This window comes from Brassica rapa, chromosome A04 (assembly GCF_000309985.2).
Source record: "Brassica rapa cultivar Chiifu-401-42 chromosome A04, CAAS_Brap_v3.01, whole genome shotgun sequence".
Taxonomy (NCBI): Eukaryota; Viridiplantae; Streptophyta; class Magnoliopsida; order Brassicales; family Brassicaceae; genus Brassica; species Brassica rapa.
Window position 1 is genome coordinate 19,528,972 of NC_024798.2, and position 22,810 is coordinate 19,551,781.

General features: G+C 31.8%; 5 protein-coding genes across 5 annotated transcripts; all 5 read right to left on the minus strand.

The window, feature by feature from the left end:
• Positions 1–8,193: 8,193 nt before the first annotated feature.
• On the minus strand, positions 8,194–9,351 carry LOC103865724 (putative F-box protein At3g20030). The gene has a single exon (XM_009143566.3). It carries the CDS (start codon positions 9,349–9,351, stop codon positions 8,194–8,196), a length of 1,158 nt encoding a protein of 385 aa, XP_009141814.1.
• A 762-nt stretch (positions 9,352–10,113) lies between these two features.
• On the minus strand, positions 10,114–12,170 carry LOC103865725 (WAT1-related protein At2g39510). The gene is made up of 7 exons (XM_009143567.2): positions 11,915–12,170; positions 11,674–11,736; positions 11,453–11,569; positions 11,120–11,360; positions 10,864–11,025; positions 10,617–10,768; positions 10,114–10,540 (listed from the first exon to the last, which is right to left on the minus strand). Exons 1-7 carry the CDS (start codon positions 12,091–12,093, stop codon positions 10,327–10,329), a joined length of 1,128 nt encoding a protein of 375 aa, XP_009141815.1. The 5' UTR covers positions 12,094–12,170; the 3' UTR covers positions 10,114–10,326.
• Positions 12,171–13,996: 1,826 nt separating this feature from the next.
• LOC103865726 (CASP-like protein 4D2) lies at positions 13,997–16,863 on the minus strand. The gene is made up of 3 exons (XM_009143568.3): positions 16,258–16,863; positions 15,833–15,959; positions 13,997–15,750 (listed from the first exon to the last, which is right to left on the minus strand). Exons 1-3 carry the CDS (start codon positions 16,524–16,526, stop codon positions 15,526–15,528), a joined length of 621 nt encoding a protein of 206 aa, XP_009141816.1. The 5' UTR covers positions 16,527–16,863; the 3' UTR covers positions 13,997–15,525.
• A 1,761-nt stretch (positions 16,864–18,624) lies between these two features.
• On the minus strand, positions 18,625–19,812 carry LOC103865727 (CASP-like protein 4D2). Its single transcript, XM_009143570.3, has 3 exons — positions 19,413–19,812; positions 19,175–19,301; positions 18,625–19,006 (listed from the first exon to the last, which is right to left on the minus strand). Exons 1-3 carry the CDS (start codon positions 19,565–19,567, stop codon positions 18,785–18,787), a joined length of 504 nt encoding a protein of 167 aa, XP_009141818.1. The 5' UTR covers positions 19,568–19,812; the 3' UTR covers positions 18,625–18,784.
• Positions 19,813–21,259: 1,447 nt separating this feature from the next.
• Positions 21,260–22,715, minus strand: LOC103865728 (CASP-like protein 4D1). Its single transcript, XM_009143571.2, has 3 exons — positions 22,468–22,715; positions 22,189–22,315; positions 21,260–21,724 (listed from the first exon to the last, which is right to left on the minus strand). The coding sequence occupies exons 1-3, from the start codon at positions 22,644–22,646 to the stop codon at positions 21,494–21,496; spliced, it is 537 nt and encodes a 178-aa protein (XP_009141819.1). The 5' UTR covers positions 22,647–22,715; the 3' UTR covers positions 21,260–21,493.
• Between the last annotated feature and the right edge of the window lie 95 nt (positions 22,716–22,810).

The window sequence follows — 22,810 nt, forward strand, 5'->3', positions numbered from 1 at the left end:
CTTTAGCCGACGAAGAAACAAAGAGTTATCAAAGATAAGTTTACAATTGTAAAAGCTGCCACATGTGTCTGTAAAAAATAATATTTTTGGCTTAGGACATAATAGGATTTTATCCCAGGAAGAAATACAGGTAATTCTATTTTCAAAAAGGTTTATTACTTCCTTCATTATCCACTTCAAAATTGTAATTCTATTTTATAAAATCAAGAATGTGTTCATTAGGCCTTTTATATTTGTTACTGGTCATCCTTCACTTCATATTTGTTATTGGCCATGCTCTGCTGTGACCAACACATAATCCGACCTGCATGATAAATGAAAAACTGACTTAGAAAAATTAGAACTTCTATTCTCTATTGACACATTGGGTTTTGAATGGGGTATCTCTTATGGTTTACCTTTATTCATTGGAAGCTCATTCCTATTTCAGCAAAGTAGAGCCATCATTAAAAGTCTTCCATGCCTCGCATTCAGTGAAGATCTTGTAACTAAGATAGAGAACTAAGGTTACAATTCACAGCAACCAAAAATATTAAAACCAAGAAAAGATTGTATTTGTTTCCTTACTTTTACACAGTGTTTCAGTGACAGAGAAAGCTTTTCGATGCCGAACGTGTAAAGATCATTAAAGCACATGCAAATATGCTGCCAGCTAAGTCCTTTCCAATTGAGTGTCTTGAGAGTTGAAACCCTTGCTTATGCAGTTCAATTTAACTGTAGCATCCATAGTACTTACAGTTTTCAACTGGGGAAAGAAAAAACAATGATGTTGAATGATCTTAGTCCAGCTAAAGAAAGCAACCATGATAATATCAATGAGAGAAGGTAAGAGATTGAGTCACCAACCAAAATTATCGAAATCCTTCTAGATCAATGTTTCTTGATTTCTCACACTGCACTGCTTTCTTAGCTTCTTCTGTATATGTGCAAGTGTTAAATTAGTTTGTGGTCATTGTAAGATGCTAAAGACCCATAAACTCTTGGAAACCTTGCCGTCTGCAGTCTTCATGTTGGCAAATCACCTTCATGTTACTTAAGGTAAAAGTTGTTTAACCTACTTGAAAAAGTTAGGTGAGAGTAGTAAGGTAAATGATAAATTTTTTTGTTTCTATTTACAGTTAAATGCAAAAAGTTAGGTCCAATCGCAAACCTGAATTCCTTTGCAGACACCACAAAAGCACATAACGCAAGATCGTATGACTCCTTTAAGCCCTCTAACCCTTGACTCTGTCATCTACCATGTTGACATACACATCAGCTATATATAATTTTTTTCTGTCACACGAAGGGAAACAAAATCAGAAAGCCACCATTTACCTTTGCGCCTCGAAGAGAGTTCACAGTTAGTCCCTCAAGTATTCTAAAACCCGGAAGTTCTTTCACAGCAGGGATATCGAAGACTACGTTATACACTATATTATATGCATTATAAATCAAACACGAAGATAAACATATACCACCGATACACACTTTTTTCTGCGACTTGTGAAAACAGTAAAGGGTCAGGTTAATCAGTAAAAGATCATACCTGCTTGTTTAAGAGAGAGCTGCCGTTCAAAGCCAATACGGAGCCCCTGTTTCTTGACTCCCATAAGTGAAATAAACTAAAGCGTAACTCTGAGTCCGAGAGGCCTAGTGTGATGGCGTTGAAAAATAGAGCCGCCCGAGACTTGCCAAGAGATTTTTCCGACTGACTTTGCTTTTACTGGAAGAAGTTTTGTGGATGTTGTTGAATGAGCTTGGAGGTCGATCGGAAAAGGTTTTTATATAGGAGGAGAGACATAGGGAGTCAGAACGGTGAAACACATAGACGGTAGGGTTTCTAGACTTTGAGACGGCAAAGAGAAAGTGTAAAAGTCGGAGAGATCGTGAAAATTGGGCCACATCAAATCACTAAGAGCCCATATTATTTCGCATGATTATATTGTTGATAGCATGGCAGATTAGTGCATTTTAATTGGACGATTAAAAAATCTGACATGGCACTCTCTCCATTGAGAATATCTTCCTTTTAGTATAGGATAGATTCTCATGAAAAAAATCGATAGGTTAAACAAATGTTTCAAAATTTGTTGTGTTATTGTTTTGTCTATAAATTACAAAATTTATTGAATTAATATATTTAATTATTACACTCCTTAAATAATATTTTATTAAGACATTAGAGAAGTATATTTTAATTGTTTCCTATGCTTTTTCATATTTGTCACGAAAATTTATATGTTAAACTTACTTTTACAAAATTCTTAACTTTGTCACGAAAACAAAAATCTATGCTTTTTTATATTTGTCAACGTTCTCACACTTTCTAAGAATATATTAGCTTAGTCACTTACTTATTTTTTTTTTTACAAAACAAAGTATCGGAGTCTTGAAAGTTGAATTTATATTATTGTAAATGAGCATAAGAGTTTGTGATTATATACTTAGTGGTTCTTGTATATGTGTCCAAGAATGTTTCAATGGCTTAGTGGTAACTGTCCTATATATATATCATACTAACCCGGGTTCGATTCTCACCTTCGCATTGTTTTTTTTATTTTTTACGAAAAGTAAATGAGATGACATGGCAATTTCGGGTTCTCTGATTGGTTGATTTTTCTATCCTATGTGGACACCCTCTCCATGGCTTATATCCCCCTTTTAGTATAGTATAGATTTCTTTAATTTATTCCTTTTTTTTATAAACACTGAAATTTTATTAACAAAGGAGGAATACAAGGGTGGAATGCATTTTTGGAAAAGTTACCGGCAAGTCTCATGACTTCCGGAGACGAAGCTCCACAATCGGAGAGTCAAAGTCCCAAACATGGGAAAGCTAAAGAGACAAGTACATGACACAAAGTACAAACTAACTACTTTTTTTATAGCAGGCTTTCTTAATTTAAATGCAGAAAAAAAGAAGTACAAACTAGAGCAATTTAGGTGTACAATATAGGAAGATAACGAAATTAGGAAAAAAGAAAAGAGAGGAAACTTGTCACGCTTAAGTCAGTGACAAAGAAGAAACTAACCCTCCACTCAACTTTTGGAGTTTAGGTTTACTAGGGTTGTGTCTGACAGGAGAGATTTAGTTTGATTTAGTACTGTAGTTTACAGATTTGGTTACGATTTTGGAATTTTACATTGATATTTGATTAGCTATTGTTTTCTGCAGGCTTCATATCTCTCCACAAAATCTCTGACTATGCGCAGCCTGAAACAAATCCAAAAAAAGATTTGCCTCCTATACATACAAGAGATTGTATTACGGAAATACTCAATAAGAAAACTTTTATAAATTAATAAAAATTTAAAGTTCCAACATTATTAATTTATAGATGTTTTACTGTAAAAAGTAAAACGTACCCAACCAATTTATATATTAGATATTACTAAATTAAATAATATGTTTCCAAATAAAATTTCTCCTTCAATTCAGGAACTGTTTATACTAAAAGAGTGATATTGTAAATATTTAGCATCCAAACTATAGCCATGATTTTCGTTAGCTATTATATTTAAGAAAATAATATATTATCTATATTTTGTTTCCTAATAATAATTATCATCTCAAATTAAATATATATGTTGAACTTGTTTATATGATATGGAATATATACAATATATGGTTTAACACACACAAAAATCATGACTTAGTCAATGTAAAGTGGCCAAATATTACAAATACATCATTTAATACAAATTAAAAAAACTAAAACAGAAAATTAATATCCGCACATCAAGATCTAGTTTCTCTTGATATACAAAAACATTTCATTGGTAAATCCAGATTTAGTTGTAACAAGCGATAGAAAATCGCTTAAAATAATATGAGGGTTATGAAAATCATGCTTATATATGTGATCAATATAAATATTATTCAAGACTTGGAGATGATATAGATCTTAACCTATAACAAATTATATATATATAATCATTATAAACCATCTTGAGAACATGAACTTGAACTATTTAAGTATTTCAATCCAATTAATAGATTTTTCGAGAATAAGATGCTAACATAAGCCTTAACTGTACACCTAAAATGTAGACAAGTTTTTAATATGAGCCATGAGTCTATACTACTCAAATTGTATTTCCTAAAAATCATTGAAACTAAACTCTAAAAGACCCGTTACAAATCCATGAAATAAACTTGAGAATGGAGCGAGTCTTTCACATTGGACCCATGTAAAATCTTGAACTATTTTAGTACTTTCAAGCGTTTTCCGGCGATGGACCGGAGATTAACGTCAGGCATCTTGCCGATCGTGAGAGAGGGAGAGGGGGAGAGAGAGAGAGAGAGAATTGAAAATAATCTTTTTTCAAAAGGCTATATATTTAGCCTAGCCTATAAATGCAAATAAACGTGGTTAAATATTTTTTGTTGATAAATATATATGGGGGTGTTATTCAATAATGCTTAAATAACAATTTCCAATGTTTTGTAATCTATTAAATTTTAAATAGTTTTTAGTTGTTGAATTCTAAAATATTTGTTGTATTCTTTGGATTTTGATTTCAATAATTTGTTCATGAGACTCCACATGAAATCAATTTTAAATACAAAGAGTTTTTAATTCATATGAAGTTGAATAATACTTGATTATGAAAATCGGGTTTAAATCATTCATTGAATAACAAAATATTTTAAATAAGATTTATAAATACCATATCAAAATAATAGTAGATATTAAAATAAAATTTAGAATCATCATTTTGTGGATTTTTTTTTAGATTTAAACTCTGTTAAACTAGATGCGTATACCCCTTAGTATTTTAAATAATAACTATGTAAAACAGATTTATTTCTTTTTTTATTTATTAAGCTATTAAGATAACTGGATGCACTAATTATGTTTCAACTACGGTAACATTAGTTGGAAATCAACTCATAAGTTTCAAGAACTGGGTACACTAGACTAAATCATATAATGTCTTGAAAATCGCAAAATTTGCTTATTGTTTTCCTGAGAAACGTTGGGCTCTGCGTGAATGAGTAATTGAAATTGACAAAACCAGTATTTCATTGGCGCTTTGCCAATCGTCATGAAAATCTTCCAAGACTTTTTGAATAGTAGTGCATGATTATGAAACAAAACATCCAGTTCTTCACCATTGAGCCACCTCTCGTGTGAGACGTTTAAGACTTATTAAACCTCTGCAAAAGATAATACATCAGAAAATGTGAGTAGACATATATAATTTGCTAACGCATAAATCTCATCAAGAGTATGAGTTTCGATTCACATTCCAAACAATGAGTTTCAAAAAACAGAAAATATGGAACGATAAAAGAGTATTCTTATGAACATTATACTTTAATACTCGAGTGAATCAAGAAATCAACCTAGAAAACTGGAAAACAAGAACCGTTGCAGTTTGAAACCTAGAAACGAACAATCATTCGAATCCAAGAAACAAAGTTACCAAACAAATGGTACATGAACAAAACATTACTAAGATCCTCATGAACAGTATAACTCGTCTGAAGATTTCTTGATGTTCAAGAACAATTACAAATAGGGTTTTGATATCTAGAAAACTAACAATCATTCGAATCCAAGAAGCTTGCGTACCTTGGTTCAAAACTGCGATAACTTGAAAATTGACTGATGCCATTTTCGATATGTGTGAGGGAGAGAGAAGAACTAGTGAGAGAGATTTGAGCGTCAAGAAACAGTTTTATATGAATCATTATTTAACCTATAAGAGGTAATTGGATGTATAGCGCCTAAAAACGTAACAAGAACTAGATAGTTAATCTAGTGGCGCCAAACTATGATATTTGTTTAACATATGGAAAATGAAAGTAAATCAAAATAATTGTATTTTTAATTGTAAGTAGGAATAAAAAAAACATATTAATCAATGAACCTTAATTTTAGTTGCATGCTTATGTGAAAGTCGGATGAATTGGTTAACTCACCTCTTTGGGTTTTGAGTTTATCTATATTGGAGATAATCACAAATCTCTTACAATCCGTATTGATACTCAAACATCCACCCCTAGGTTCACTTTTTTCCAGTATTTTGATTATAGAAAAGTATCTACCATATTAAACATGTCTCTATTTTGGTTTGGTTCAGAGTGTTTTTCTATATCAAAATTTTCTTGTTGATTCATGTGTATTTGTTATTATTGGTGTTCATGACTAAAATTTTTAACTTATTTTTTCATATATGTTTGAGATTAGCAACCTTCATGTTTATTTATGTTTTAGCTAATGAGAACATACTTCTTATGAAAAATTCTCCGTTAGTTTTAGAAACTTGCATTTGTTCTATATATACAATTAAAATTTTAAGTTTTTCTTGTTAATTTACATGTATTCATGTTTTAGTAAACTTTGGAGGTCAAATGTCTAAATGTTTGTATAATTATTTTTTGTGTCTGAACTTATTTGATATTAAAAGTGTAATATGTTGGAACTTTGTTATTTTATTATAAATTTGTGTGTAATAATTATATCTTATTATTATCTAAATTACGCAAAATTGATAGGAAGACATAAACCTTTTTTATGCTTGAATATTATTTTAGTTGACTTTTTGGTAAAAAACATTCTCGGGAAGTCTGTTGAAAAGTTTTCTCGAGAAGTTTACTGATGAAATCTGCTAATGAAATCTGATGCATGATTCTTATGATCTTGAAAATGTGCATATCTAACAATACTTAAAATTATTTCAAAACAGATAAATTTTTTGAAGTAATATTTTAAGCTTAAATAAGAATAAAACAATTACAATAAGATATGTATATATAAATTTTTGAATCTAACATACAAAACAAAAAAAAAACTTTATATTTTTTGAAACAATAACTTTTACAACTACAATAATAAGAGTCGTATGGATTCAAGACGAACTACTGGTGCAAATATTTCATCAAAGTCATTTAGTTCAGTTTGAGAATATCCCTGGGCCACAAGCCTTGATCTTTTTTATCCACTTCAGCTTCGCAAGACACATCATCACTTGCATTTTCTGCTTTAGACTCATTTATCGTGGGTTCTTTTTCCTCTTGTTGAGATTCAACTGGTTCCAGCAACATGTTTTGATTGTCATCGAACACCAAATTCACAGCATCTCCTAAGTAGAAAGTTCTCTTGTTGTAAATCCGGTATGTGATGCTGTTGGTCGAGTATCCGAAGAATATTCTTTCATCACTCCTAGGAGTCAAATTTTCCAAGCTGATCTTTATCATTCAGGATATAGTAGATGCATCCAAATTTATCAGTTTAATAATATATATCTTACTTTACTTTTGGAAGGAAATATAACCAATGAAAAATACAACTTTAAGCTAAAAAATAAATCTTATAATCTATAACTTTATTTGAATTTAGCATACAAAAACATAAACATAATTGGTGAAATACTAAATCTTACCAAATTTATCAGTTTGTATAGCTGACTTCTCTAATTAGTACATAATTAAAAGAATTAGTGCATCATGGTTTAGTAGACTTCTTGTAACACCCGAAATTACAAGAATAAGTAGAATCCAATTTTTGATTAAAATGATCTATCTGAAAGTTTTAAATTCTTGAATTTCAAGAAAGTTTGTGAACAGTTCAAAAGATAGAAGTTAAATTTGTAAAATAGACGAAGTACATGGACTAAAGTGCAAAAGCATGGAAAATTTTGTTTTTAGCAAATATATCTCTAAAAATCGTTGGAATTATCTGGAACAACTCTGAACTTCCATATCTTAACCTTAATGTGACATATGTATATGCGTTTTAAAGCCCCAACGCCGTAGAAGCTGTCTCTCTCGTCCAATTAAAGGTTTGGTGAGCTTTCGAAACCCATTTTTCCATCATCTCCAGATTCATCAACTTTGACCAATACATGATAATCATATGTGTTGTTTTAGGTTGCTTGTATATTCTGTTATTGGTGCATTAATTCTAGTCGTGTTTAGCCTTGGTCGGAGTAGTTGGTAATTTGGTAAGCTCCATCTTTCAGTTGCTCTTGTCTTGTTCTCAAAAGGTAAATCAAGATTTAGCTACGGGTTGTGCAAAAGCATGCTTGTTTTGTGATCAATAAATACTTGGTCAAGACTTCAATACCAGTAGTAAATGAAAATAGAAACAAAATAAATATAAGTAATTTGACCAAGTCTTGTTCAAAGAAGATGACAAAAGGCAAAAGAAAACAAAGAGGAGATGATATGCGGAAACAAACACGGCACTTATAAAAATGAACTTAACGTTCTTTCCTTTTTCCCGATAGAACTAGGCCTTGGTTGATGTGAACCAAACTTGGGACGTAAGAGCAGACTGGGAAACAGTAGGGATCTTCGTCATCAGAATTCACAGCAACTTCTCCGAGATCCACTTGTTTAAAATACCCATTCTCTCCAGTGATGCAAGCTCTTTTGTAGCGACCATGTATATCTAAAGCGAAAACCACTGCGAGTTTCTTTTCCTCGTCAATGAAGAAACTTGCACCAATGAGAGGGATCATATTATTAACCGCTAAGAAGTACAACTTGCTCCATGACACCATATGGGGCTCAATCTTAGTTGTAACCCATATCTCCATTGCATTTATATCCTCGGACTGATACAAGGCTGCAAGCTTATTCTCTCCGACACTCGATAGAGCCACAGTGTCTTCATGGAGATGAGAGTGAAACGGCACGTGTAGATGTGGTCCAAATCTCTCTTTTGTAAAATCAAAAGAAACCAAGAAATCATCCACATCTCCGTCTGCTTCATTTGCGCCTTCTTCAAATATTACTTTTTGTTTAGCGAAAAAGTAAGTGTTTCCCTTCACTGTCAAGCCGGGTCGAAAATACTCGATATCCCAGTCGGGAGTGACATCAAGAGCCCTCCACAAGTTAGAGTTCATATCGTAGATTTCGAACTCAAAAAGGTATGTGGGCAAGTACTGATCATCCACAAACCTCAATATTTTGTAGGATTTCTTGTTTTTATCGTATCCGAGAGCATACCTGTCCAGCCTGTGGTAAGCTTTTTTGGGCTGGATCCACTTGGTTTGTCCTAGATACGGGTTCCAAACCAATAGCCTCGTCGCACATAACAACAAGCCGTCGCAGTGAAACACTTTAGATATCTCAATTTCATTGAGCTTATCAATCGGTTTTATAGATATTGGACCAACAACAGAGCCTTCTTCGTCCTTGAGTATTCCGTTGAGATTGATTCTCGCTGAACAAACCTTATAATCCATCATCATGAACCCCATAGACTGCTTAGCTCCTGCTTTTCCAACTAGCCTTTCTCTCGTTGAAGCATTCCATCGTTTGCAAGTGCTTCTTAATTTTCCAACGCATGTAATCGGAACTTTCGAGAGTATCTCCCCGATCAAATCTCGGGAAAGATCAGAGATAGTAGTCATTGTTTGAAACAGATGGCGAAATAAATTAGGGTTCTATCTTTTTCACGCTTTCTTTTATAGGGGATATACCACATATTAGATTACGCTTAGTATATATACATGTGACACACAAAAACGGTGCGTTTAACCACCGACATACACAATCTTATTGCTTTTAAGATCTAGAGTTATTTAGAGAAACCAGAGATAGGGGTAGAGAGCGTCTTTTTCAGACAATCTGTTCTTATTTTCTATTGTTTTCTGGAAGATTATTTGCTTTTTTTTTTAATACTTAAATCGTTGTCATCAAGTAGGATGGTGAAAGGATCTTGAAATGACTGACTAAGAATATTCGAAGAAAACAGCACCATTCATTGAATGCTCTCCAGAAATCTGAAGCCTTTACATAACAAAATTACAAAAGCTGACACATCAAGATCAAGTACAAAACTATCTCTCTCACGAAGATGCTTTTCTTATGTGGCGATCAGAAACCGCAACATAAAGAATCTCCAAAACACGTCCCGATTCAAAAAAGAAATTGTTGATTAGATCCATTATGCTCCATTACCCACCACCGCATTACATCACGCTCGTGCTCTAAAGCATATACTTTTCAATAACTTTTTTCAGATTACGTATGCACAGAAAGAAACATAAATCAATTGTTTATATTACACAGATGTATATGTTGCAGATTTCTTGTCCATCTGTTGGAAATATACGTAGGAAACCCACAAGGGACTGAAGATTTGGTACATAATTCAAGAACTCAAAAAGCAGTACAGATTAATTATTCGTATAAAGTACTTTTAATAATGCAAAACATTTCATATATTATTAGCCGGATACAAAATTTAACAAAGCCAAAATTAGCAATACAATAACCATCTTCACTCTTTGACTCTACCAATCAGTACCGATCCGGTATTTCGAAATCGGACTCATTGTTTACGTTTATTATATTTTATAATCGCCGTTAGTGCTATGTTTATTTTAGACTGATTCATTGGTGTTATTCCTCGAGTTCACAACACTTGCATTCATGGTGTCCGTTTCTGTGTTTGCTTTCAACGAGAATGTCACAACTTGTGGAGTACTACGTGGGAGCTCTATGTCCATGTCTGAAAATGAATTAGATGGTTCGTCTTTGCTTTTGCCCCACAAAACGGAATAGAGCCCAAGAACTATCACTATTGCTCCAAGAATCCTACATAAATTATTTGATGTATACTTGGATTATTGAGATTTTTGAAAAGTCATTAGAGCTTCAAAAGCTTACGTACCTTCCAAGGTACATAACCTCAGCAAGAATTATAGAACCCAAAATCGCAACAATGACCATGCTCAGTGGATTGAAGGCAGTCACAAACACCGGTCCTCGAGTTTTCATTATTACTCCTTGAACGTAGTAACCAACACCTGAACATATTACTCCCTGCATCATATCATATCACAGTAAGATCATTTAATTTGATATATATATATAACCCGAATAAAACCCTAGATTATTTAATAGTATAATAAGCTTACACCATAAACAGCGGCTAGTAATTTGGAATCCAGTTGAATAGCCCAAGCAGAAGGATTTCCCCTTTCAATAAAAAGTGCCACAATAGTGCTTTCAATAGATCCCATTAAGCATATGTAAGCCGTCAAGGACAGCTCTACCGGGTACGATTTAAGCGTGATCGCCTGAATATATTTAACCAATCATCAATTGAGTGGCTAAGTACAATAACCGGTTCCAGTATAAATATTTGAATTTAAATTTTGGTTTTAAAGTTACTTGGAGATTGACAAAACCGGCCCAGCAGATGCAACCGATAGCGATGAGGAGGGCGCCTTTTGTAAGATCTGGTGTGACACCGGGATTAGATGAGTCTTGATGACTATCGTTAGGATTAGCCCAAGGCAATGGAACCAAAGGTCCTTTCACAACAGTCATAAGCATTGCTCCACCAACTGTCACCACTGTCCCTAGAATCTTGGCTTGGCTGTGTATTTTCCTGATGTTAACCTTCTCTAGTCTACACATCAAATTTATTGATCCTTTATCCAGAAAATTCAAACTGGAAAAAAACTAAACCACAAAGGAAAAAAAAGCTGTGTGTTTAATTACCTGAAGATCCATGCCATAAGAAAGGCAAAGGCAGGGAGAACATTGGTCATTGCAGCTGTGAAAGTTGCGGAAGTGTACTTCATTCCAGTGTAGTATAAGTTCTGATCAATTGTTGGTCTATAAACATATAAACACAAACATAGTTTAACAGTCGGTACTTTAAACTTAAGAGATGAATTTATAAGTGTTCAAATAAACAAAAATGAGTAAAATAATCTTACTCCAATAGCCCAAGCAACGCTATCTTGAAGAAGATGGGCAGCGTCATCTTTGGCCTCACTTTTCTGCTCATTCCAAAAGAAAATTAAAGTAAAATATTCAGAAAGCATATTGATGTCTATGTAAAGAATACGTAGACATTATAATACAAATACGTGCTTTACTTTTACGTACACAATACGTTAAAATGATACATGCATGACCATAGTACAATTTTAATTACGCCAAATGAAAATACTATACCTATCCAAGAAAAAAGCAAATGGAGCAATGAAAATTGTGGCAACGATATGGCGATATGCAGCTAGAACGTGAGGGCTCATGCCTCGATCTAGTGCGAATTTCGCTATGATCGATAGTCCAGCGTATCCGAATTGAAGAGAAATAACAGTTAGAAATGGCTTCCATGTTTTTAAAGCCATATATCTCTACGTACTTTGGTATAAACTGAGAAATAGGAATAGCGATGTAAGAAAGAGCTGATGGAGAAATGTGGGAGGGTATGGGGTTGGTTTTATAGGACGGTTTTTAGGGTTTTGTGTAATTTTTCATGGGAATTTAAAATTTGAAAGATGACTTTTGGGTTAGGAGGTATTCTAGGGATTCCACTAAGTAATGCGAGTCTGATAGTTACATATGCCATTCTCACTACATAGAATAAATATAACATGATTATATATTATCCCTGGTTTATAAGAAGGACATACATAATTATATTAGTAATTTGGTTGTCGTGATGATGATGGAAACATCAACTCATATTGTTAATTATAAAAATTCAAACAATTTGCTTTGGTTCTTTTAATCAAGGAAACTGAGTACTCACGGATTTAACCGCTTTAAATACCATTGAAGATTCCATAGATTTCACATATTTTTCCTACAGAAAATGACTATGCTCAATTGTTATCCGATTACATAAAAGAATATCAAGTTGTCCGCATGCTCCTTTTATCCCAAATCCGTATGTCATCTTTTAATTTATCAAAATAGATTTTGATGATTTCGTATATACATGTTGAGTATTGTAGCCTTTCAAACTTTATAAAAATGCACATATATAAGTACATTTTCATATAACAATAATAAATTAAAATATCGAATAGTTTACTTTCCTTTTTTAGTTTTTCTATTACGAACTATTAAACAGATATAATGTTAGCGAACGATATTGAGTAAAATTATAGATAGTTGTATTAGCTGCAATAATTGTTCCTTAAGAAAATACCAAAAGATATAAATGGAGAGAAAGATATTAAAAACCATCATAAGAGTAAGACGAATATCATACTCAGCAAACAAATGGGGATAATGAGTCTCGTTTTAGGAACACAAGTGCATACGTGTCAATTTTGTATTTGTAGACTGTGATAAGAAGAGATATGTACAGGTATAACGAATAATTGAACCCACTAAATTAAATAAATATAACTTCAATCGAGCTTCAGAAAACTTTAGAGTATGTGATTATATATCCACATAACACATTTAATAAGTGGATAACCGCATAATGCATCCGAATCGGATCATATGTGGAAGAAAGAAAACAAAATAACTTTTGGCCAACGTCGTGGTTGAGGATTTCTGGCACTTTATGATTCTCTCCACCTGGAGCCTATATCGCTATATAGTAGTAGTATTTTGATTAAAATTCATAATGGAATCTAGATATATGATATATATCTGACGAATGCTACAGAGTTTAATTCCTGACAGCCCGATTGTGTATATCATAGCCATGTTATGTGGCGAACCGTCCCTGACGACATATATTCCCATCTTCAGTGCAATATGCTATACTTTTTCTACATTAAGATAAATAAAATTTTAGTTCGTTTTGTTTTGTACTTTTAACCTGTTCCAAGTGTGAGATGTGTCATGTTAATGAACAATGATAATTGGTTAGTGAAATTAAAATCCAAATACGTTCAATATACTTTTAGCGCAAGTAAAAAAAACCATAATTGTGATACATCATATAACCGAAGAACCAATGAACTTACACATAAAAATGTAAGAAGGTGAAGTGAATAGGTCGTTCTCCTCCACCATATTGGACAAATTTGGCAAGCTGAGTTGACATCGAATTAACTGGTTGTTCCAAGTAGCGGATGATGCAGCACAACTGATTTGATAGTTGATTCGTAATAGATAACTATTGATAAGAAAACATCATCATATTCTATCTTTTGTATCTTTGGGATTGTTATTCGATAAAAGAGCTATTGACAAGAAAACATCAACCAACAAAACATATCTCAAAACTAGATATTCAACGGCATCTTTTATAAATTACAACAATATCAAAAACTTAAAGAACCAATTTTTGTGATAGTCTACTAGTTTATATTGAAAGATTAATTGAGTCTTTCCATTATTACAAGAAGAAAAATATATATTCAAAGAATTAAAACCGAAGAAATAACCGAATAATGATATCTGCATCTCCGCCAAAACAAGTGGTATAGTGGGGTCTAAAATTTATTCATCCTGCCACCACCTGCCCAGTAAATAATTAAGAGGGTAGGGTATTAGTGGGAATTAGATTTATGATAATTGTTAGAATTTATAGAATTTAGTGTTACTGGTTTACACAATTTCACATTTTCATTAAAATCTAGTATTATTGGTTTCATAATTTAGTAATTCTATACACAATTTTTTGTTATTCAAAAAGTCTAGATTTTAATGATTCTTTAAATCTATTAAAGTTGGTGTTATTGGGAGTTGTATTCTTCACCATCTAACTCATAACGCAAGATTTTTAAAATGCTACTTATATATTTTAGATTCTTATAATCATTTTATCAATATATTTTCATAGAATTTTAAAATATACCAAACTCTCTACAACTCTTTCCAAATTTAACAAATCTCTCAACTTTTAAAATTAACAAACTCTATATAAATCTTATTTCCACTAACACCCCCTAATTTTATATCAATTTTCTTGTGTGACAATTAATCATAAAAATATCATCTAGAATGTTTGCTTGAATTGACAGCATTTGAGGCTATGAAATCGAAGTAGCCAAAGGAAAGTATCACTTACATTGTCTAAGAAAAGGTTTAGCATGCATATAGAGTGAAAAGATGTATAAATAATATAAAAAGAAAAGAGTAGATAAGATAGTGCTCGTGTTTCGAAAAAAAAGTGTTTCGAAAAAAAAGATAAGATAGTGCTTAGACAAGTCTCAGATATGCGTTGGTGTCCTATTTGGGGTTGGTTTCGTGGTTTAGGCTTTACAATTAATATATCATTCTTTTCTCCACTTACATTGCCTGTTTCTGTAATATTCTGTTCGATTTGATAATCGTATTGATTTGTTTCGGATATTCACAAATTTGGATATGGTTAATTACATACAAATATCCATAGAAGTGGGCATTGTAGAATTAGAGTTTTGATGTAGTAAGACTATAATTTAGCCCTAATCAAAATCATTTCAATTAGGTTCGGTTTGTTTCAGGTTAATTAAATATTCTACTCATTTATATTGGGCCTTGGTCAGATATGTAGCTCAAAGCACATATGACATATATAAGCTAGGACATAGTGCTTTCATTTCTTGATTTTAATAAATACAAATTTGGCTCTTCAGCAAAGCAATTGTTTACACCTTAATCGCTTATATGAAACGTATATTATCATTGCTCAGTTTGTTTTTTACACATTTTTCAGATTCGTGTTGGAATCATGAATTTTAAAACAAACTAATCCGTATTTTCTCTTGAACCAGCATACTTGAGCTTCCATAAAAAGTCAAATTGCTTAAAGAATTGCACCAACACATTACATAGCCACAAAGCCATATGATAGAATCGAAGAGAGTATGAGTGAATAATGATGGAACTTAACTAAACTGGTGTTTGGCAATGGTGTGTGATGAAAAAACAGATAAAACAGCGAGGCAGAAGAAAGCAAAGAGAAGCATACTAGCCGATGCGTATCCTCTGCTAAAGAGCTTATCTACAGGATCAGTCGAATCCAATACGACTAATGCTAGAAATGTATCTTTTAAATCTTTGGTCACTCCAAATCCAGCCGCCGAACCAGTTGCCACTAGATATGATATTATCTGTCCAAATACCATTAATTAGAAAACACATTTCAGTCAAGCTTTGTTGATTATAGGTTCAAAAAAGCATATTTTTATTTACCTTGTCACCGTAAAAATCCAGTTGATAATTGAAAGGGTTTTTAGTTCTGGTGGCGAGTTCAGAGATTGAGAAGAACAGTTGTATGACAGCGTAAAGTAATCCAATGATAGCGGCTGAAAACATGTATCTTCAAGCATTCAAGAAAACAAAATAACAATTAAGTGAATGAAAAAGTTAACAAACTTGGTTTAATAATCATCATAAAAAATTCCCCCAAAAATTCTCTAGTTTAAGAGAAAACTTATAAATGAGTTATTACAACGTCTTGATTCTTGACATATCATTCGACGCACGAAGCTTCCACCCAATTAACGGTTTCTGACATGTTTTAATCTCAATCAAACTAATTAATCAACTTGCATAAAAACTATACCGACGAAAAAGGAAGAAAAAAAAAAGTCAAGAGGTTCGTAGGGTGTTGTTACCTATAGGCATAAACATCTTTGAAATGAAATTTCAATGAGTTTCCTTGAGATACAATGGTGACGCTGTTGGTGCTTAGGATGATGACAGTTATGACGAGGAAAGCCACAGTCAAAACTCTAAGAGAAAGGAGTACTACCCTGAGAGAAACCAGGAATGGTGCCATGTAAGAAAATAAGTAGCTATTCAAGGCATTTAATAGGTATTTTCTTATAAACCTGGTAATCAAAGAGTAAGCAGAAGATAAGCCTGAGATGTTTGAACAAGACATGAAATGTCAATTTTTATAACTAAATGTCAATTTTTGTAACTTAGAGAGATATGAGTTGACTTTTTCTCGGTGGGATAAGAACATTAATTAAAGTCAATGTCAAAAAAAAGCGCATATAATTTAAATATACCAAATAAGTATATTGTATTATACTATTGCAGACGTGCTGAAACGATCGATCCCCACGTCTAGCTTACCAAACGAATGTAAAAGATATTGTTTGTTATGTACCAAACTTCAATAAACTCATCTAAGTAATTCAAATCTTATGAGTAGGTTTACGGGTTAAGATATAGTAGTTATTAATTTGGTAATATATTTGAACCAATAAGGGTTTATATAAGGGTTTTTAGTAATTAAACCCCTCAACTAAAGATGAATCGTAAAAAAAACCCTCAACTAAAAATCCTGTGAAATAAACCCTCAACTTTAGTTCCGTTAACATATGTTACCCTCCGTCTAAAAACCCGTCACGGAGGGTGACATATGTTAACGGTTTATAAGTTGAGGGTTTATAATGTTGAAAACTTAGTTGAGGTTTTTTTTTTACGATTCAAAAATAGTTGAGGGGTTTTATCACTAAAAGTCATTAAAGGGTTTTTAGGTTATTTATTATCCATTTATACATTGTTTTAGATTGATTTGTAAGCCTTTAAAACTAATGTATATTTTTAATACATTAATCTATTATAAATTAATTTATACATCTTAAATTAATAATTTTCAACACGATTTACAACTTATTATAACTTCAAAATATTAAATTATTTGATATTTGGCAATAGTGATATAAAAAAAATTGTGTGTTTATATCGTCATTTTCAAATATCAAATAATTGAAAGTTTCTAAGTTATATTAAGTCTTAGTAGTGTTGAGGATAATTCATCCATGAAGTCAATCTTTCTATTTGGAGTATGACGTACTTTTTTTTATTTTCATGATTTTCGTCATGAGGCTCATACTTTCCTATTTTCCTATATTGTTCTTGATTTATTGTATTACTTTATGTTTCAAATATATTATTGATCAAGAAAATAAAAATATAATGTAGTTATTCAGAAATCAATGAGAATAAAAATAATCATGCATTATTTTGAAGGGGGGAGAAGTATGAGCCGGATGACAGAAATCATGAAAATAGGAAAAAGTGCGTCATACTCTAAATAGAAAGATTGACTTTATGGATGAATTATCTCGACACTACTTAAGACTTAATATAACTTAGAAACTTTCAATTATTTTATATTTGACAATGACGATATAAACACACTAATTTTTTTATATCACTATTTCCAAATATCAAATAATTTAATATTTTAAAATTATAATAAGTTGTAAGTAGTGTTAAAAATTATTAATTTAAGATGTATAAATTAATATACAAATATATTAATGTATTAAAATTTATAAATTAGTTTTAAAGGCTTATAAATCTTAAAACAATGTAAAAATGATAATAAATAATTTAATAACATTTAATGACTTTTAGTGATAAAACCCCTCAACTAAAGATGAATCGTGAAAAAAACCTTCAACTAAAAATCCAGTGAAATAAACCCTCAACTTATAAACCGTTAACATATGTCACCCTCCGTCACGGTTTTTTAAACGGAGGGTAACATATGTTAACGGAACTAAAGTTGAGGGTTTATTTCACAAGATTTTTAGTTGAGGGTTTTTTTTACGATTCATTTTTAGTTGAGGGGTTTAATTACTAAAAACCCTTTATATAACCGCTAGGCTGTAAAACTTACATATAACGTTTCAACAATGGGTGAATGGTCAAAAGCGTGTATATTTTTGCTCGGTGCAAAGCAATGTATACTTATACATTAAAAGAGTTAAGATTATTTTCGAAATTTTTAATTCACATACTTGTATTTGATCCAAAACATGCATGTATTGTAGTATCAGATTTCCTTAAGAGAAACTGGTCAACTTGTGACATAACCAAAAATTTCAGAATTTTAGTTAAGTAACGTGTTAACACAATATAATTGATGAGGATGTTAAAATGTCGAAGTTATTTTGATAACATGCTAATTGGGAGTGTATAGAACTTATATCATAACATGGCGTCGATTTAACACACAACAGTTGAATTACTTTACATGCATTAGATCAACACTTATTAGACTTTGGTTACAAAAACAATCGTAAGTTGTTTACAGAATGAATAACAACACATAACATTGGGACAAAGCTATATAATCAAATCAGATTTTAAAGCATTAATTTGTGTTTTTCATGATGAGAATTATAATGATCGTTTGGCAATGGCTAAAGACGAGAAAACAGATAAAACGGCGAGACAGAGGAAAGCAAAGAGAAGAAGACTGGCTGATGCATATCCTTTGCTGAAGAACTCATCCACAGGATCAGTCGAATCTAATGCAACCAATGCTATAAATGCATCTTTCAAATCTTTGGTTACTCCAAATCCAGCTGCCGAACCCGTCGCCACTAGATATGATACTAACTGCCAAGAGCAAAATCATCACTAATTAAAAAGACACATTTTCAGGCAAGCTTCATCGATTCAAAAGAATAATTACGTTCAAGAGATTAGATTATATATTATAATATTTTCTCCATTTATGTGATATTTGATTATAAATTTGTTAGAGATTATAAAGTGAATATATACTTTGTCACCGTAAAAATCGAGTTGATAATTAAATGAGTTTGTCACTCCAGTGGCGAATTGGCAGATTGTGAATATAAGTTGTATGACAGCGTAAATCAGTCCGATGACAGCTGCGGCTAGCATATATCTTCAAGATTACAAAGTAAGTAAATTAGTTAAATGAAATTTCAGTTTACAATAACAAGATTGTACAAATAAAGGAAGAAAAAATATTAATAAAGAGGTTGGATCATTTTACCTATAAGCATAAACATCATTGAAATGAAATTTGATAGATCCGATGGTTACGCTATTGGTGGTGAGGACGATGACAGATATAACTAGGAAAATTGCCGTCAGAACCCTCAGTAGAAGGTTTACTACCTTCAATGAAACAGGTGGTGGTGGTGCCATATATGATTACAGATTTTAAAATGTTTTTGTAAGAAACTTTTTAAACGAGAAACTATAGAAGGAAATATGAAGAAAATGCTTGAGAATTAATTAGATATATTACAATACATGGAATGCCAACTAATTTATAAGCAAAATAATCTCGTTGACTAGAAAGATAGAAGTTGATCTTTCTATTAATGTCAACGTCAAACATTTTTTTTAGTATTGAAGTCGTGACGAACTTGATTACCGCGTTCGACTAATTTATATTTTTTAAATAAGAGGGATATACATCTATGATCTATCTATCTATATTGGGTATATATACTCAATATTCAATAATGTTGTTTTTAACAAAGATTTTTGTTTGTTGTTGCTTATATAGGAATGTCGGACATGCTATTTTGATAAACAAAAAGAATATCTTCAAATCGTTCTTTTTGACTATACATAAATACATTTTTCGGTTTTCTAATGGGATTATCTACACTCCTATCCTTACAACTTGCATTCGGACTTGAACATCTAGCGGTGAAAATAAAAACACGGTTTCACCAAATGATAAGAATTTGGTCGTTTTTTAATAAAGAAAGTAGCATTAATATCATATATAATCAGTTCATAATGTTCAAAAGAAGTATAATAAGAGTTGACACATATGTTGGCTACATATGTGCCACTAGTCCTCTGATTGATGAAATCCAAGGAAATGCTTCTCGAGTAACGGCGTCCAATCTTGCCATCAGCATTCCCATTAATAACCAGTTTACACTTATAAAGAGAAATTGGAGTCCACTTCTACAACTTTTATATAAGAGCTACTTTTTATTGGATTTTTTCATTCACTTAACTTTTATGAATTCGATTATAAATTACTCCTATTCAGTTCTAATGCTTTTTAGCTATATGTATATTTAAAAAGCCATGCATAACACTTTAAAAGTATCAAAATCTTATCATAGTTAAGGAACGAATTAAAGTGTTAGATTTAATACAATACCTAAATAAGTTAAGGGTTTGATCTGTTCTCATCGGACCCGAGTTATTTACCGATTACATTGTAAGACTGGACGTCGTGCAAGATTGATTAGTTACATATGGTACGGATGATCATTTCACTTTGTTCTTCAAATTTAATACACCATGCTATATCTGTCTTTCAAGAACGTATTAATCGTCTGATTATTATCTAGACAACTCGAATACCAATTTATGTGAATTATATATGGCTGTGTCTGTAGAGACTGATGACAATAGAAGATTAAACAAATTATATTAACTCTCATATTAATAATCGATGTAGTTACAAACGTATTTATACTAGAGATATTTTATAATTTAGGTAGATACAAATATATTATTTATATCCACGTTACAATATTAACCATAATATATCAAGAATCTTCTAGCTATATCCTACTATAGTGCCACGGCCAGTTATAAGTTAGATGTCTGATATGTTGATCCTAAGAGCATAATTAATGGAGAGTTTTTAGGGTGAAGTTCTTAGCGGAATATAAGAACTCTACCCTAAGAACTTCCATAAATCGTGCTCTAAGCATGCATGCTGCTCCAATTTTTCAACCATCATCACAACTAAATATTGGATTATGTCCCGATAGTAGTTAATTATTTATTTGTAAGAGTTTTAAGTGGGCTTTCTTTGAGATTAAATTAACATCATCATTATTTGAGGGGACCAGGGTGATATTTCATATTAATAATACAGATAACTAGATAACCCCCAAAAAGGCATTACAGAAATAGTAAACCAGAAATAACAATGAGACCTTCTTGTCAAAATTAAGAATCTCTTATTTTGGTAACGTAACCAATACATCTTGAAAAGCATATATATAATCTGATCAAGTTCCACGATTGGTGGGAGAAAGCATGCACGAATCATAATGAAGAAAGCATACACGGTTAAAATGATACGTGTGTTTATGAGCCTTGAATTGGTCGTTTGGAAAGAACAAGAGATGAGAAAACTGATAAAACGGCAAGAGAGACGAAAGCAAAGAGAAGAAGACTGGCTGATGCGTATCCTTTACTGAAGAAGTTATCCACTGGATCTGTTGAATCAAAATCTATTAATGCTAAGTATGTATCTTTCAAATCTTTGCTCACTCCAAATCCAGCTGCCGAACCCGTTGCAAGTAAATATGATATAATCTGTCCAGATTTTAACAATCATTAACAAGAATATGTGATTCAAAAGCAATATATGTATGTCCTCTCGTTGTGTTTTACAGAACATAAATATACAAACTAGATATAATGGAACTAATGAGTTGAGATCTTAACAAAAAAAAAACATATTACAACACATTATTTTATTGATTTTAAATATATTGTACATATAACATGAAACTTATCATATTGAGATATTATGTTAATATAAGAAAAAACAAATTTATTTTAATAAAAAATGTCCAAAACATACATATATCATATTTAATACATGTTATATTTTAGAATTAATTAATCTAGGAGGTCGAGAGATATAATTGTTTCATATTTACTAACATTCTATTGTATGATTTTTCTATTTCTAGATAATTATTTACTCAATTTTTTTTGAAACACTTTTTTTGAAACACAATTTACTCAAAATTTAAAAAATCAATTTTAAATACCTTATCGCCATAAAAACTGAACAGATAGTTAAAAGGATGTATAGTTCCGGTGGCGAATTGGGAGATTGTGAAGACCAGTTGTACAACGGCGTAACCTAGCCCGATGACGGCGGCCGCAAGCATGTATCTTCATGAATGATGAGTCCAAATATGTATAGAAAACAAATGTGAACAAATGAATGAAGAAGATTTTTTTTTTTTGAAGATGCGAAAAAGGGGAAAAACTGTTAAAATGTAGCTATAAAATTGAAAAGAAACCCATTATATATGTTTATTTACCTATAAGCATAAACATCGTTAAAATGCATTTTTATAGACGTTCCTTGAATATCGAGGGTGACGGTGTTGGTGCTGACAAGGGCAACCGTTATAACGAGGAAAGCCGCCGTCAAAACCCTGAGGAGGAGGAGCACTGTCCTCAACATAACGGACGGCGGTGAAGGAGGTGGTGGAGCCATTTAGCTCTTCCTGTTAAGTAATAGAAGCTTCTTACTGAGAATACTAAGATGGTAAATTATTGGTAATATGAGGCTGAGACATGAAACTACTGATTCATTTATAGCCCAAATTTAAGTTGACTAGAGATGGTAGAGTTGATTTTTGTTAAGTCAGTGTCAAATAA